Source organism: Hemibagrus wyckioides, linkage group LG16, assembly GCF_019097595.1.
Source record: "Hemibagrus wyckioides isolate EC202008001 linkage group LG16, SWU_Hwy_1.0, whole genome shotgun sequence".
In the NCBI taxonomy this organism is placed as follows: domain Eukaryota; kingdom Metazoa; phylum Chordata; class Actinopteri; order Siluriformes; family Bagridae; genus Hemibagrus; species Hemibagrus wyckioides.
The window spans coordinates 6,843,085-6,861,075 of record NC_080725.1 but is presented as its reverse complement, the minus strand read 5'-3'; the positions used below and the strand labels follow the sequence as shown (position 1 = coordinate 6,861,075).

Genomic DNA, 17,991 nt, shown 5'->3' with positions numbered 1-17,991 from the left:
AGAAACCAGGATCTGTTTGTCAGGTGTACTGTAGCTGTTTTAGTTTTGGCTGTACCCTTTATATACTGGATTAGAAGTAAAATAGTGACTAGGATTTTAAAGTTCAAAAGGTCTGGAGATCAGTTTTAATTGTATGATACATCTACAGTCACCGATCACTTTATTAAGTACACCTGTACCCCTACTCTGGGCAATTTAGAACATTAGAAAAAGGTCTCTGATTTTGGTTAGTCTGTACACTCTGTAGCTTCAGATTTCTGTTCTTAGCTGATGGAAGCAGAACCTGATGTGGTCTTCTGCTGTCCTAGTCCATCTGCCTGAAGGTTTAGTGTGTTGTGCCTTCTGAGATGCTTTTCTGCTCATTACAATGTGGTAATTAGAGTTATTTGACTGTAGGCTTCCTGTCAGCTTGGACCACTCTGGCCATTCTTTCATTAACAAAGCATTTCCACCCAGAAAAATGCCACCCTCTGTATGACTCTGTAAAAGAGATGACTGTGCATGAAAATCACAATTTTCATAACAGATTTGCAGTTTCTGAAATATTCAAACCAGCGTGTATGCTTAACAACAATAACAACTGTTTCTTTTTTTTTTTTTTCTGTGCTTCTTTTTTTTTTAAAGCTCATCATACTCTTTATTGACCCTAAAGGTTCATGTAGGAACAACAGTAAAAGGCACAAATTCTACATCTGCAACAGCTGTAACAAACTAATTTCCAGGATGATCACAGCCTTATAGTCATCTATAAAAATTTTTAGTACATTTCCTGCACCTGACCCGTTAACAGAATGGCAAATCTTGCAGTGGTAATTATTTTAGCTCTTCTAAAATGAATCCTACACAGTCCACCAAAAAGGAACTTACATATAGATAAAGCTACAGTGAGCACAATGTTTGCATTAAAAGAGCGTGTCCAGACATAATTTGGACACTTAAATATGATATCATGCTTTGCCCACATAAAATCCCCTTCTATCTGATGTGGCACAGTTTTGTGGGCGTCAGCACAGCCCCAAGAACAGCAGATCAGCACCATGGACAATGGCAGTCTGGGACTTAGTGGCTAATCTTGTTGAGTTTTTCTTTTATGGTCTGCTCACAGAACATATAAAAATGCAGAAATGCTGGCCACAGAACTTGGTCCTGCACCAGAAGCCTACACAGTACGAGATGACCGAGGCCAACATGCATGATGTAAATGCCATAGAGGAAACACCATAGGATGCCAGAAATTTCTAGCACATCCCAACACATAGCTCTTCCCAAGCCACCCTGCAGGGGCTCTCCAAGTCATACCACATTCTATAAAAGAACATTAATGATTATGATGTATGTTTTAAAGAAAATGCTTTCAGCATTTAATTTGACTAAAAGGATGGACAATTTAGGTATCCTGATTGAGTAAACATCATCTGGAATGATGATTTTATTAACTACACTAAGTAATCAGAGAACATTCAACATTTTATAATGGAACATTAATTTAACAACTCTCAAATGGAGGACAGATTGAGTACTGAAATATAGCTTCTTTACAAGAAAAAAATCTAATTAAGTATATGTACAGGCTAATGGGTAGGAATTGGCAAATGACCAAACTAGGGATAATAGCATAGGATATATGCCACAGGGATGAACCAATCCCGTATATTTACATTTGTTGCCAAATAATGTAAAATGTCACAGGTGTGTTTCAGGCAGGAGGGTTAAGACAGTTTGTTGTCTATATTTACATGTAAAGGTCTTTGTCACACTATTCAAAATCACATGTTCACAGTGCAAACTGCACCTCTAGCGTGTAATGTTGATCTTTGCACCTTGTCTTCTGGCTGAAAACACTAAATAGGAAAGTTACAACAATGTTCAATTTTAAATGTTACCTTTTGTCTGTGTATTAATATCCTGTTATTTTTTTGTTGCATTCTCATTTTTCGACATTGCCAAACGCTCTTCTGGCTCTTGATTTTGTAACTGGTGGTAACTTTGGATTAATAAACTGTTGAAAATACGCATCCATCTCAGCTCACATGGTGTGAGAACAATTTTTAAAACTGTCTGTACGACACAATTAAAAGGAAAAAAGTCTTTAATTAAATAATAACACCAACCATTGCCCAGGGTTCCTGGGCAGGGAACCAACCCAGCCACTGAGGGGTTAACTCTCAGTGCCAGTCCCAAACCTGGATAAATTGGGAGGGGTTGCGTCAGGAAGGGCAGTAAAAGGACAACAACAACTGAAAAAAAGTTGATAGATGGTAGATGTTTCCCAAGATTAAGGTTAGATGACATTCTAGTGTTTTTGAACAGAGATTTATTCAAAAGAATTAAGCAAAAGAAATTGAACTCTGTGGTTAACTACAGTATGAAACCACAAGATTTCAGGGTTTTTTTTACCTCCCATAAAATATTTTATGATAACTGCTTATTCACATCTGGTTAACATAATGCTGATTCAGCTGATTGTATATGTGTTAAATAACATTGTACATGATGATCATAAAGTGATAAATTAATCATTGTAAAATGAATAAAAGTCAACAAAGTCATTACAATTCCATATTTAACAATCCCACATGTCAAATGATGTGTTCAGTAATATTCTACTATTTACCAGCTGTTATGGCGAGAAACAGGATTAACGAACTGCAGTAAAGTTTTTTCTCAGTTTCAGTTTAAACCCTTCTAACCTAGCGACTCCCCAGCATGGGGACATTGAGGAGACAGCTGATGAAGTCCTGGAGGTCTACAGCTGGAGGAGAAATTAATTCACTGACTCAATACTAGATATCATACAAATGTCAAGAGTTCTGACCTTTAAATTCAACCACAGAGAGTTTTTGGCAAAGATAAAACAAGAGATTTCATAATATCTGTAGAGAATTGCCAACCATGAAATCTTTCACGTTTCAAGTACAGTAAATCAAAAACACTTAAATTAATTATTAACAAATAAATAAATCAAATGTAGAAAATTACAGTTTTTCAATTCTGCTCCTGAAGAATTTTTGTTCTAAGAAACACTGTTCCAATAAATATATAAGGAATATTTTTAAGCTTGTGGTTATAATTTAAAATCCCAGACCTGTCAGAGAGCCACTGCTTGGCTCTGCAAGTCTTCACTAGTCAGTCACTCTGAATAAAACCATTTGCCAAATTACTTTTGCAAATATTAAAAATGCAAATATTAAATATATAGCCAAGTGTTAACAAAAAATGCAATGCAAATAAAAAAAAAAAAACTTCAATAAAATAAAAACTAATTTCCCTAAATTATATATGCTTACAACAGGAAAGAGAGCTCCTGGTTTAGAGCTCCTCTCTGTTATCTCTGCTAAGGTTCTGCTGGAGCAGATCCTCAGAGTCCATCAGCCACTGCTGGTACACTGCCACAGGGTTGATGTTCCAGTGTTTGTGGAAGGAGATGGGGCTCTGACGGAGCAGCAGCTCTTTCGGATAATCATCTGGACGTGCCTGTGGGCCACAAGAGAGACCATTTATGGCTTGGCAGTGTATTTATAGTTCTCCACAAATTATAGCATCTATTAAAGCATAAAGCTCTATTTAAAGGCTGAATACACTATACACTACTCACAAAAAGTTAAGGATATTTGGCTTTTGGGTGAAAATTATGGAAAATGTAAAACGTTCACGCTACAGTGATATCATGAAAGAAGGGCATTTAAGTAGAAGCATGCAATGGTGATTTCCTCATCTCAAACAATTTATTGAAACGAAAGCCAGTGGTGGATATAACAACAACAAAAAATGTCAATGTCTCAATAATTTGTCATGTGCCCTTGACCATTAATTAGAGCTTGACAACGACATCTCATGCTGTTCACGAGTCGTCTTATTGTCTGCTGAGTCATGGCATTCCACTCTTCTTGAAGGGCGGCCCTCAGGTCATTGAGGTTCTGGGGTGCAGGGTTACTAGCCTCTACACGGCGACTCAGCTGATCCCATAGGTTTTCTATGGGATTCAGGTCTGGAGAAAGTGCAGGCCACTCCATTTGAGGAACCCCAGCCGCCAGCAGCTGTTCCCTAATGATGCGACCTCGATGAGCTGGAGCATTGTCATGCATGAAGATGAAATTAGGGGCACAATGACTGGATTAATGATGTTATTCAGGTAGTATTGGCTTGTCGCTGTACCATTCACAAGATGTAGGGCAGTTCTGTATTGAGTAGGCACACCTACCCAGACTGTAACACCACCACAACAGTGGCTGATGCATAGCACTCTCCTTGATGTCTCCAACATCATTGGCGGCCTTCATTTCTGCTCAACGTGAATCGACTTTCATCAGAGAATAGCACTGAGGCCCACTTGTCCCTCGTCCAGCGTAAATGCTCCCTGGCCCGACGCCTGTGCCTGGTGGTGTGGTCAGGTACTCTTGCAGGTCGTCTACCACGCAGCAATGATGTAAATGGTTTCGAATGGTCTGACGTGAGACTTGGGTGCCTCTCATCTCCCTTAAATGTGCCTGGAGTTGAGTGGCATTCATCATCCGGTTCCGCAGGGCACTGTTCACAATGAAGCGGTCATCAATGTGGGATGTGGCCAAAGGACGTCCACTTCTATGCCTTTCTGTGACTCTTCCAATCTCTCTCTATCTCTGTCGCAACCTGCTGATGACACTCTGACACTCTAAGCTCAGTGGCCACTTCCCTCTGAGAACATCCTGTTTGAAGCCTCACAATGGCGAGGTACTGTTGATCAATTGTTAGGTGTGGTCTTGGTCTCATGATGTCAAAATGTGAACAGCATGATGAAGAGGACTGTTTAAATACCAATTCTAACTGAACCAGAAAATTTATTGGTTGATTCATGGATCAAACACCAGTAGTGAATTTTGCCGTTAAGCACATTGTTAGAGAACAGCAAGTTATGCAAAAAGTACTGAAACACTGAACAGTTGGACATGTGCATTCAAAAGTGTAGAGAAGATCAAATTACGTTCACCTGTAAAGGTTATAGTGCATTTTAGGTTTTAGGTTGAGTAGTGTATATTATATATATATACATATATATATATATATATATCTATATATATATATATATATATATATATATTTATATATATATATATACATATATATATATATATATATATATATGCAAATGAAGGATAAAAAAATGTAATAATAAATGTTAAAAAAAAACGTGTATGTCTATTACCTGGTGAAACTGTGGACTGTGTGTAACCGAAAACCCCAGAGTGTTAAGGCACATTCCTAATACCATGTCATCTGGAGCATCTTCCCTGTAACAGCTACAACCGCTGGAGAGGATTTTCAACACTGCCACTCTACTGAACACCATACTGACAGAAAAATGTAAGAAAAATGAAACAACAGGAACAAACATGCACAGAGACAATATAGAAGACTGGAGCATAATTATGGAAAAGTGGAATTATTAGCTGAGAGACAATAAGGTTTAAAGTCAAATCAAGCAATAAATGTAAAGACATACTGATACTGAATACTACAGCATTGGCCACAGAATATACTGTAACATGTTACACAAGAGCTGTAATGTGAATTTCACGCTTGAACTTATCCTTATCGATTAGCCATAACAGCCCAAGCCACCTGCCAAATAGTGTGTAGCAGATACAGCCTGTAAGTCCTGTAATTTTTTTCCCAGTTTCAACACCTTCAACTCTTTGTCATGTTCCTCAAACCATTCCTCAACGGTGTTTGCAGTGTGGCAGGATGTATTATTCTGCTGAAAGTGGCAACTGCCATTAGGGAGTACTGTTGTCATGAAGGGGTGCACTCGGTCTGTTAAAGCTCATCCATGTGAATGCCAGGACCCAAGGTTTCCCAGCAGAGTCTCCACTGTCTCCAGTGGCTTGCCTTCTTTACATAGTGTATCCTGGTGCCATTTCTTCCCAAGGTAACCAGGTAGCCCATGCACCCGGCCATCTACATGATGTAAAGGAAACCGTAATTTATCCAGAATGATTCTTTGTAATCAGATAATCTAAGATATTCATTTACATCTCTGGAAATTATCCAGAGCAACTGACTGATTTTATCCCATTTTTATAAAACTGAGCAACTGAGGGTTAAGGGCCTTGCTCAAGGTGGTCAGCTTGGTGGACCTTGGATTTGAACTCACAACTTTGCAACCGGTAGTCCATCAGCTTAGCCACTAAGCTACAACATCCACTGTCTGGGTTTTTATGTTGTGGCTGCTTGGGGTATCACAGGGACTCTTCATGTAGAAATAAAACAAGCACCACCAAGCATCAACAAATGCATCAATAATTGAATAGAAATTATTATTTATTCACAAATCTCCATTGGTGAGTAACAATAAACTAAAAGACGAAATTAGGAAATTCTATCTTTTTAACTCTGCTCCCATTTTACTCCTGCTCTGTTGTAATACAACCAGCTGATACACAGCATGCAGTGAGAGAAAAAATCATTTGATCCCCTGCTGATTTTGTACGTTTGCCCACTGACAAAGAAATGATCTGTCTGTAATTTTAATGGTAGGTTTATCTGAACAGTGAGAGACAGAATAACAACAAAAAAATCCAAAAAAACACATTTCAAAAAAGTTATACATTGATTTGCATTTTATTGAGTGAAATAAATATTTGACCCCTTTGCAAACATGACTTAGAACTTGGTGGCAAACCCTTGTTGGCAATCACAGACGTCAGACATTTCTTGTAGTTGGCCACCAGGTTTGCACACATCTCAAGGAATTTGGGCCCACTCCTCTTTGCAGATCCTCTCCAAGTCATTAAGGTTTTGTGGCTGATCCTTCAGCTCCCTCCACAGATTTTCTATGGGATTAAGGTCTGGAGACTGGCTAGGCCACTACCGGACCTTAATGTGCTTCTTTTTGAACCATTCCTTTGTTGCCTTGGCCGTGTGTTTTGGGTCATTGTCAGGCTGGAATATCCATCCACGACCCATTTTCAATGCCCTGGCTGAGGGAAGGAGGTTCTCACTCAAGATTTGATGGTACTTGGCTCCGTCCATCGTCCCTTTGATGTGGTGCGGTTGTCCTGTCCCTTTAGCAGAAAAACACCCCCAAAGCATAATGTTTCCACCTCCATGTTTGACGGTGGGGATGGTCTTCTTGGAGTCATAGGCAGCATTCCTCCTCCTCCAAACATGGCGAGTTGAGTTGATGGCAAAGAGCTGGATTTTGGTCTCATTTGACCACAACACTTTCACCAGTTCTCCTCTGAATCATTCAGATGTTCACTGGCAAACTTCAGATGAGCCTGTACATGTGCTTTCTTTAGCAGGGGGACCTTGCGGGCGCTACTGGATTTCAGTCTTTCACGGCATAGTGTGTTACCAATTGTTTTCTTGGTGACTATGGTCCCAGCTGCCTTGAGATCATTGACAAAATCCTCCAGTGTATTTCTGGGCTGATTCCTCGCCGTTCTCATGATCATTGAAACTCCATGAGGTGAGATCTTGCATGGAGCCCCAGACCGAGGAAGACTGACAGTCCTTTTGTGTTTCTTCCATTTGGGAATAATCGCACCAACTGTTGTCACCTTCTCACCAAGCTGCTTGGCGATGGTCTTGTAGCTCATTCCAGCCTTGTGTAGGTCTACAATCTTGTCCCTGACATCCATGGACAGCTCTTTGGTCTTGACCATGATGGAGAGTTTGGAATCTGATTGATTGCTTCCTTCTGTGGACAGGTGTCTTTCATACAGTTAACGAGCTGAGATTAAGAGCCCTCCCCGAGAGTGCTCCTACTGTAATCTCAGCTCCTTACCTGTATAAAAGACACCTGGGAGCCAGAAATCTTTCTGACTGATAGGGGATCAAATACTTATTTCACTCATTAAAATGCAAATCAATGTACAACTTTTCTGAAATGCGTTTTTCTGGATTTTTTTGTTGTTATTCTGTCTCTCACTGTTCAAATACACCTACCATTAAAATTACAGACTGATCATTTCTTTGTCAGTGGGCAAACGTACAAAATCAGCAGGGGATCAAATAATTTTTTCCCTCACTGTACTAATAGCTTAAACATTAGCTGCATTACCTGAAATGCTTTTGTTGTGTGCAGGTGTACTACTTATTCACAGGACTGAGATAGGGGCTAAACCTTAAAAGCACTTGCATTCTTCAGTTCCATTCTGCAGTTTATTCGTGTTGCAGTTCTATTCATCTTCTGCATGATTTGTCTACCGTTTGACCATCTGGAGTAGACAAAATGGTACTGCAGATGCCTGGGACAAGCACATTACAGATCCAGCAGTTTTTCATTCACACGTTCACTTTTTCATTTAGAAAGGTTTAGAAAGCTGCTTATATAACAGTGACAGCACTTTCTTTTTCACTTTGTTCATTCAACAATCAGTATAAAGACAAACCTCTACTTTCTTCCAAAAAATAAATGTTTTAAATGCAGCATGCTCCAATTGGATTCTTAGTGGAACAAGACATCTTGATGCTGTGGCGACACATTAGTTTGCTTTAAAGAATTCTACACAGGACAGCACATTGGCATAGTGGGTAGCAGCTTCAGGCTCACAGATCCAGGGTCCTGGGTTTGACCCTGAGCTCCTAAGGGTTAATGACTGTGAGTTTTACATGCTCTGCCTGTGTTTATGTGGGTTTCCTCCGGGTTCTCCTATTTTCTTCCATGGTCCAAAATCATGCACGGATGAAGGTTATGCTAAATTGCTTACATTTTCACATTACAGCAATCAGCACAACATTGGGAGGTTGATTTTACAGACTTACCCTCCACCACCGGTGATATAGCTGTAGCCCCTCTTAGTGAGGGTATAGCCATAGCGCTCACCGATAATCACAGCTTCATTAGGGTCGTAACAGCGCAGGTGTCGCCGGAGTCTGGGCAGACTGGAAAGCAATCACAACACACATCATTTTTATCTCTCTCCAAGAATATAGCAGGCTCCATTGCAACTGAGACCAAAATATGTAGAACAATATGTTTGCATCAGCTGTGGCAAAAGCACAGATATAAACATGTATTCTGAATCAGGACACCTGATCAGATGACAAATTTGATGTCTGTTCTTTAGCACCCAGTCAGTTCTTCTCTCTGGGTGGACCTGTTTTTCAGGTTCACATTAGCCTGATTCTGGTCCAGCATGCTACAAGTGAGGGGTTTTTCTTTTTTGCATAGGGACAGCATGTACCTGTGCATTTCACTATGCTGCCAGACGTGTTACCTTATCAATGTGTCATCGTCTACTAGGAGTAGCCATGGTGCCTGTGTCACTTCTCCACTGAGAAACCTCCTTAAAATTGCAAACGTCTTTGCACAGTGCCCTGAGAAACAAATCGAACAATTTAGAATAAAATTATACTGTGCTGTTAAAATATTAGTGGCTTAGTGGATGGGGGTTTAGAGTAAGAGTGTAAGCAATATATAGCACATACATTATGTGATAAATAACAATATCAGTATCATTACATTAAACTGTGTTGTGTGCTATCTCTCTTTAGAAAAAGAAATAGTAACCTATATTTATATAAAATTCTCATGTAGAAACCCCAGAGTAAACCATTATAAAGCTATAGGGTAAAAAAAAATGTTATTAGTAAGATTAACACGTCTCTCTACAAAGAGGTGCAAAAACAGTGCCTAATTGCTTGGTTGTTAGTTATCAGGCCTTTGATGCTGCATTGTAGTCTTAGGCCGAAAAACACTTCAGATGTTGTATCTTGCTAGCCTTACTCCAAAGACAATAAAGCAGCATGACTAATAAAACATAAGAAGTTGCAAAAACAGTCAACCATAAAAGGCAATGACAAAGAAAAGACAGAATTAGTAGGCAAATGAATCTTCTAGAAGACCCAGGATGCTGCAGTCACTGCTTACTCACACACATCTGTGTCCTGTGGGTGATAATTTGGTCAAAAAAGCATACACTGGGAAAAGACTGTATTTCAGAATATAGGCCCAGGATTATGACTATTATGGACAGATAGAGGAAAGGAATAGATTAGCAAGAGGACAGGAACTTGGACAGAGAGATGAGGGGAACAGAGATCTGTTCAAGTGTACACACACCAAAAGCAACAGTCATTTTCTGATTAACAAATTTAAATAACACACACACACACACAATCAAACTGTCTGGAACCTGCCATTTGTTCCAAAATACACTATATTGCCAAAAGTATTCGCTCACCCTCCAAATAATCAGAATCAGGTGTTCCAATCACTTCCATGGCCACAGGTGTATAAAATCAAGCACCTAGGCATGCAGACTGTTTTTACAAACATTTGTGAAAGAATGGGTCGCTCTCAGGAGCTCAGTGAATTCCAGCGTGGAACTGTGATAGGATGCCACCTGTGCAACAAATCCAGTCGTGAAATTTCCTCGCTCCTAAATATTCCACAGTCAACTGTCAGCTGTATTATAAGAACGTGGAAGTGTTTGGGAACGACAGCAACTCAGCCACGAAGTGGTAGGCCACGTAAACTGACGGAGCGGGGTCAGCGGATGCTGAGGCGCATAGTGCGAAGAGGTCGCCAACTTTCTGCAGAGTCAATCGCTACAGACCTCCAAACTTCATGTGGCCTTCAGATTAGCTCAAGAACAGTGCGCAGAGAGCTTCATGGAATGGGTTTCCATGGCCGAGCAGGATTAGGAATGGGATGTCACTTAAGTTCATATGCGAGTCAAGGCAGGTGAGAGAATACTTTTGGCAATATAGTGTATGATACTAGGCCCTTAATAAACACTGACTATATTAAATATGAAAGAGAAAGATATTACATACTGTACCATAAAAGATGCATTACTCTACAAAAACCACGTCAAAGTCTTATCTTCAGAGAGAGAGTTAGCGAGAGAGACAGACAGAGAGAGAGATAGAGAGGGTATGTAAGAGAAATACAGATTTTCCATTCCAAGGGCTGCAGCTGGAAAAAAAAAACAGTGTCCTTGCAGATTTTAAAGTATACAGAGACAGCTATCTATTTAATCTCTGAAGAATGGTTACATTTTCAAAGGTGACCAGTATCATGCCAAAACAAGATTCCTTTGTAGAATGGGTATATCGTATACCAAACATAATGTCCTAGAAATTTCATATCTCTACATCACAAAAAAGCGCAACAACAAATGGGTGTGTAAATACAATAAAACTCACCATCAGATGTAAGCATACCTTTTACTGGTATACTAGCTATGGAAGAGTATAGCAAGCATTTAGTAATAAGCTGTAAAAGATTAAATGAATAATAAAACATTTGTTTGTTTTTTCAAAGTGCACTGAAAAGAAAGTTCCTCACCAGACTCCACCAAACCCAACTCCAAGCACCTGTGGACCTGCACAGTGAGCAGCAGATATGCATTAAAGGCCTTGCTCAGGAGCAGGCTCCATATCTCCTTGCCAACATCCCACATGCGACACTCCCTATGATAGCTTCTATTGACATAATGGAGGGCTTCATTGAGTTTTTTGAGGATGCAGTCGCTGCGTGGGAACAAGGTGAGAATGAATGTGCTCTATGACTCCAACCCATGCTGTCGGGGGAAGACCAACTTGCAGTCCAGCAGCTGCTGCCAAGGACACAGCTGGAGTATCCTGAGCGTCAAGTGCGTAGTCCTGTAGCATGTCGAGACGAACAGCAGAGGAGCACCGCCGACGCGTTCAGGCAATGAAGCTCACCAAGTTCAGCTGCTACATTTGCCTATGCTCAGCAACTGAAGGACTCCTGTGTTTGGTGGTTGCAGGCAGCCAGCAGAGGAGCAGAACAGATAATTGTGCTGGTTGTACCACTGGCACATATCCCTGGATGGAGCCATTTAGTTGGTAAATTATCACCTGGCAGTAGTCCTTGGTACAGGCTTCTCTCTTTTTCCTGTATTTCCCCCTCTCCCTCTCCCCCCTCCCCTCGCTGAAACCTCTCTCCTACTGGAGCCCTGAACCTGTCACCTCAAACCCGGTTTTCACCTTGCTTTCCTCTCCCTTTCCCAGATCTCTAACTTGCTCTCTCTCCACAGACAGCCATTAGAATTTACTGCATGAAGGCATTGCTTTGTGCTCTAGTTTTAGTGGAATACAAAATGCAATACATGGAAACAGTGGCTCTTTACAACATCTCAGCCCACAGCATTGCAGAGGCACTCATCAAAGTTACCTCTTAAAGGGTCCTGACTGACCAGGGCACTTATTTCATGTCACACACTCTTTGCAAACTGTATGAATTATTGAGGATTGAAGATACACTGGTTGATTTAAGGGGATTGATATTGGTAAAATTAATTAATAATAATTTAATTAGCATTAGTTACTAAAATTAAAGCCTTGACTATTAATATCCAGGTTATTGTATGACTGATTACTTGAAGAAAGGTATTCATGACTGATAAGTAACAGTATTTTTCTCTACTCTGGTAAAACTCTATTCTTTTATATTATCTTCTATTTTAATTGTCTTCAGAAAAACGTTCTTCTTCATATTCCATAATTTGTAATTTTATATGCAAATGAGCATGAATCAGTGACTATGAATTTTAATTTATGATTAGTCTTTTATGGCAAGTGATTTCATCCCTGAAAAAAGATGCCCTTCTACTTTGAAGGGGTATGAATATCAGCTTAAAATGATATAAAAGCTAAAAATGAGTTTACATGGTTCTGGGACAAAATCTGTGCTGAGTCTGGGGTAGGCCTTCACATAGGATATTAAAGAAAGGTAACAGAGAAATTTACACACCGCCTAAAAATATTAATAGTTTTTTTTAAATAATAGTTGTTGTTTTTTTTGTCCTTTCAGCAAATCACCGAATCATTTGACTGTAGAAAATGTAAAATCCATGCAGAATGTTCATCCATTGGAGTAACTGACAGATGACGGTCACTAACAGTGTAAAGCCCAAACAGTAATGCATGTCAAAACCAGCATAATCCATTTACATCCCATAATATCTACATAAGTTGTGAGTTTAGCTAGCCATTGTTAATTGTTCAAACATCCTCTGACAATTACATGTTAAATCCTCTTAGCATGGCATTGCTGCCTGGTTGCATGGGCAATCTGTGTGGTCTGCTCAAATGAAAGGTCTGCCCAATATAAATAGGGAACAAGGCAACCTTAGGCAACCATACAGTATATACTATACCCAACTAAATATTCCACTTCTGTAGGTGTATAATATTTGATTACTGAAGTTAGTTATGCCCTGTACTGTGTTTATTAATCATTTTGACATCCATGACTTCTGGATATTTTTGGTTGCCATTTTGGTTTTCAACCCCATACTGATTACGGCTCAGGTACCAGAGAATGATACCAATACAAGACACACTTTTTAGTATCATTTTAGTGCAATTGATGTGCTGGGAATGAACCATCACCCAGGTAATATATGGTTAGCAGTGGCCCCATAATGGGGCATTTCCATTAATAGGTAGAGAAGGGCTGACAATTTGTGCACATGGTCTAGAATCAGTAATTATACATCCAAAAATCTCTCTATATGGTAAGTGGAGCTGATAAAATGGTCAGTCAGTGTACACAACAGGGAATGGTTGAGTGTTATATTAGGTAATTAGGTGGAGTAGAAGCAAATTAGCCTCTGGGCTGTCCACCAAATACTAGGTGGGGAGGTAGAAGTGAAATGAGTAGGTATTTTTAGCCCAGAAATGGCACTGCATGTTCAAGATATTTGTGACCCTGCATTTTTAAGTAAAGCTGCTCATGTATTTCTGAAGCCAAAGAAGACAAATACAAAAACACACAACACAGCTATAAATACTGACCACTCTCCGTGTTGGGGACTCCCAGGTAAATGGTGGGGATGGCTGAATCAGCAATATCACTATAAAATTCTAACAGTGCAGCGTCTTTTGCCCAGGTTTCCTTCACTACAGGCACTAAAGGAAAAAAGCATTCATAGGAACACAAAAGAGGAATGATAAGACATAAATGAGGAACAAAAAGAAGATTAATTAAGGATTAGAGACACATTGGAATCTAAGATGTATTTTTCTTTTTAAATTCTAAAATGATTCTAGGTATTTATTAAACAAATCCTAACACAAGCTTTCAATTTAACTGAACAGATATATGGACAATTAGCACATCAAACTAATCCAAATTATTCCCAAATACATGATGAAACAAGCTGAAATGTTGCTGACTTTTCAAAAAAGCCTTTGCGATGCAAAATAAGGACAACCAAAGACGGACATTATATTAAAATAGTTTTAGTAGGGCCCCCAGAAAGTCAGGTACTAAGAGTAATTTTTTTTCAGCTGGGAACAACTAATTCATTTTAACATTTAAAAAGAAAAAAAAAAAGAAAAAATTACATAATCTTTTACTGATGGAATTTTCACACTTGGCCCAAAATACAATTTGAGGCTTGTCTGTGGGAGGTGTCATCACTGCAGTTTTGTGTCCACACAGAATTCCTTCCAAACTACAGATCATGGAAAACAACCACTTAATAGACGCAGTCTCTACTTCTTAGTGAGAAAAATGCAGACAGATAAATGCACCTCTATCTTGGTGGAATTTTTGACAAGTCTTCACTGCTACAAAAAGGTCCTCCCTCTTCACTAAGGTACCCTACAGAGAGAGACACAGTATAAGAAGATATAGAAGGATTGGGGCAGCTGTTAGATCTATGGTCTGAAAAATTCTTACAAAATAGACTGGAGGAGACAACATGTGATATACGCAGAATAAACTAGACAATATCAATATAAGCAAAACACTGTATATTTTAATATCAATTAGATTTTAACATAACATTTTAACATATTGTGATAGACAGACAGACAGACAGACAGACTTACTTTAAAAGCATCCATTAAGCTCTTTAATGATTTGGGTGCAATCTGTATATTTTAAACAATGCCAACGCCACATGCAACGAAATAATATACCTACACAGCTCGGCAAGTAAGAGTTGACAGTGGTAGCACAATGCTCAGTGTTCGGTGAGCCGTGAAGTTCAGAGCAGAACTCATGCACAGCAGTTAAAGCAGGTCCTCTTCCCTCCTCCCAAATATACAGGGCAATCTGAAGAAAAGTTCATATCATTACACCATTTAAACCATGCTAAAGTGCACCTTGCTGATGATATAGAACAAATAACAGGATTTTTATGGAACATACGGGTATACAGTGAGGGAAAAAATAATTTGATCCCCGGCTGAATTTGTACGTTTGCCCAATGACAAAGAAATGATCAGTCTGTAATTTTAATGGTAGGTGTATCTGAATAGTGAGAGGCAGAATAACAACACAAAAATCCAGAAAAACGCATTTCAAAAAAGTTCTACATTGATTTGCATTTTAATGAGTGAAATAAGTATTTGATCCCCTACCAGTCAGAAAGATTTCTGGCTCCCAGGTGTCTTTTATACAGGTAAGGAGCTGAGATTACAGTAGGAGCACTCTCGGGGAGGGCTCTTAATCTCAGCTCTTAATCTTAATCTCTTAATACAGCTCGTTACCTGTATGAAAGACACCTGTCCACAGAAGGAAGCAATCAATCAGATTCCAAACTCTCCATCATGGCCAAGACCAAAGAGCTGTCCATGGATGTCAGGGACAAGATTATAGACCTACACAAGGCTGGAATGAGCTACAAGACCATCGCCAAGCAGCTTGGTGAGAAGGTGACAACAGTTGGTGCGATTATTCCCAAATGGAAGAAACACAAAAGGACTGTCAATCTTCCTCGGTCTGGGGCTCCATGCAAGATCTCACCTCATGGAGTTTCAATGATCATGAGAACGGCGAGGAATCAGCCCAGAATTACACTGGAGGATTTTGTCAATGATCTCAAGGTAGCTGGGACCATAGTCACCAAGAAAACAATTGGTAACACACTACGCCGTGAAAGACTGATAAAAGAAAGCACATGTACAGGCTCATCTGAAGTTTGCCAGTGAACATCTGAATGATTCAGAGGTCATGTGGTCAAATGAGACCAAAATCCAGCTCTTTGGCATCAACTCAACTCGCCGTGTTTGGAGGAGGAGGAATGCTGCCTATGACTCCAAGAAGACCATCCCCACCATCAAACATGGAGGTGGAAACATTTGGGGGTGTTTTCTACTAAGGGGACAGGACAACCGCACTGCATCAAAGGGACGATGGACGGAGCCATGTACCGTCAAATCTTGAGTGAGAACCTCCTTCCCTCAGCCAGGGCACTGAAAATGGGTCGTGGATGCAAAGAGGAGTGGGCCCAAATTCCTTGAGATGTGAGATGTGTGCAAACCTGGTGGCCAGCTACAAGAAATGTCTGACGTCTGTCAACAAGGGTTTGCCACCAAGTACTAAGTCATGTTTTGCAAAGGGGTCAAATACTTATTTCACTCAATAAAATGCAAATCAATGTATAACTTTTTTGAAATGTGATTTTTTTGTTGTTATTCTGTCTCTCACTGTTCAGATAAACCTACCATTAAAATTACAGACTGATCATTTCTTTGTCAGTGGGCAAACGTACAAAATCAGCAGGGGATCAAATAATTTTTTCCCTCACTGTAAGTAAGTGTACAAATGAAATAATACTGAGAAGCAAGGCACACATTCAGTATACAGACAGGTATAAGAGGCAAAACCAGAGAGTTTGAAACTGCCTCTTGGAGCATGAAATCTCCAGGACAGAATTTCTGAAAATTAAAAACAGATTAATTCATTAATTTATAAATGCCTCCATACGCAGAATTAAATTCACATCACCTCAGATGCAACAAGTCATGGGAATTTTTAAAACCAACTAAAATATTAAAAAGACAATGTTATGCACAATAAAACTGCAATGATTTGCCAGTAAGGTATAGGCAATCAATCAAGTGAGTACTCATTTCATGCATGCTTAAGTTTCACATATGTAAGGACCCAGCATCTGTGCTCAGAAAACAGGAGTGTTTCTACAAAGTTTGTAGAGAACAACTGTTTTACTAAACCACAGCTTTATTTGCTTCAGCTGGCAGGAATAATCACTATCCGATATAGATGGCAAATACTGAAGCAGTCAGGAAGCAATAACGGTCTAATATATGTATGTGTATACATATATATTTTCCTGTAACACAACATGCAAGATATTCATATTTCCTGACAGAGTACCAGCAAATAAGATAAAACAAAATAGTAGATGTTTTAAAGCAAAATATAAAATAAATTATTAAATACCAAAAAATTAAACATCCAGCAAAACATATGATAACATCAGCTACCTGAGCCAGCATACTGATGACACTGGCAAAATCCTGGAAAGGCTCAGACCTGGACTTTTTAAGACAAACATACCTCATGCTTAAGGTCGATGGTGAAATCTGATTTGGGTGGCTCATGCTTCATGTAATCAGCTAATCTGAAATTCCAAACGAATTACATCATATGATATTTGTCTAATGCAAATCACCTGAGAAGCATTTCTTAGATAAAAAAAGGGCAACCAGACAAACTCACAGCCTCACCTTTTAACCAGAGAGCAGCTAAGGGCCCAGCCAGCAGCAAAGTCAGGGTAGCTGAAAGCAGTCAGCTCTTCTGAGAAGGCATAGTGGTGAATAATTGTCGCACTAGCATCATAAAGAGCTCTTCCCAAAAACCACTCCTGGTGAGAGATAGATAGTCTTTTACAACACCACATTTAATGGCATTTTAGTATTGAACCTGTGGCCGACACGCCAAGTTCTCTTGGCCACATTACCTTTCATCTCCTTCATGTTCTGACACAGCACAGCAGTGTCTAGGCATGCATGACACCAGTGAGACACTTAATTCTATTAAACACAACATTTTCCCTCTGTGAGGTGCTTGGTGTCCGTGAATGATGATGAATAACATGAATAAGACAAGAGAACTTCTGCCTGTTTTATTGTACATTGCTCTTTCAGCTCTCTGTGCGACATCTACCTGAGTTTGAAGGTGTGGACACCCATGCCTAAAAGAAATACAAGGCAGGCAGTCCCCCTTGCAGGCATGTGAACATGAAACTAGAGTGTGGTGTCATAATGATGCAAAACAAC

At 39.6% G+C, this 17,991-nt stretch overlaps 1 protein-coding gene across 8 annotated transcripts in view; it reads right to left on the bottom strand.

Moving 5' to 3' along the window:
• Nucleotides 1–822: 822 nt before the first annotated feature.
• The window catches only part of b3glctb (beta 3-glucosyltransferase b), a 30,159-nt gene continuing 12,990 nt past the window's right edge, over nucleotides 823–17,991 (bottom strand). For 2 of the 8 annotated variants that reach the window (XM_058412354.1, XM_058412353.1), the window contains exons 7-15: nucleotides 17,440–17,576; nucleotides 17,270–17,333; nucleotides 14,888–15,019; nucleotides 14,494–14,563; nucleotides 13,753–13,866; nucleotides 9,201–9,300; nucleotides 8,746–8,865; nucleotides 5,183–5,327; nucleotides 1,479–3,474 (exon numbers count right to left, since the gene is read on the bottom strand). In XM_058412354.1, coding sequence (XP_058268337.1) covers nucleotides 3,310–3,474; nucleotides 5,183–5,327; nucleotides 8,746–8,865; nucleotides 9,201–9,300; nucleotides 13,753–13,866; nucleotides 14,494–14,563; nucleotides 14,888–15,019; nucleotides 17,270–17,333; nucleotides 17,440–17,576 — 1,047 coding nt within the window. In that variant the 3' untranslated portion in view covers nucleotides 1,479–3,309. Of the gene's footprint in view, nucleotides 3,475–5,182; nucleotides 5,935–8,745; nucleotides 8,866–9,200; nucleotides 9,301–13,752; nucleotides 13,867–14,493; nucleotides 14,564–14,887; nucleotides 15,020–17,269; nucleotides 17,334–17,439; nucleotides 17,577–17,991 lie in introns of those variants that run through there. The other 6 variants (XM_058412356.1, XM_058412357.1, XM_058412355.1 and 3 more) reach the window with 4 other exon arrangements.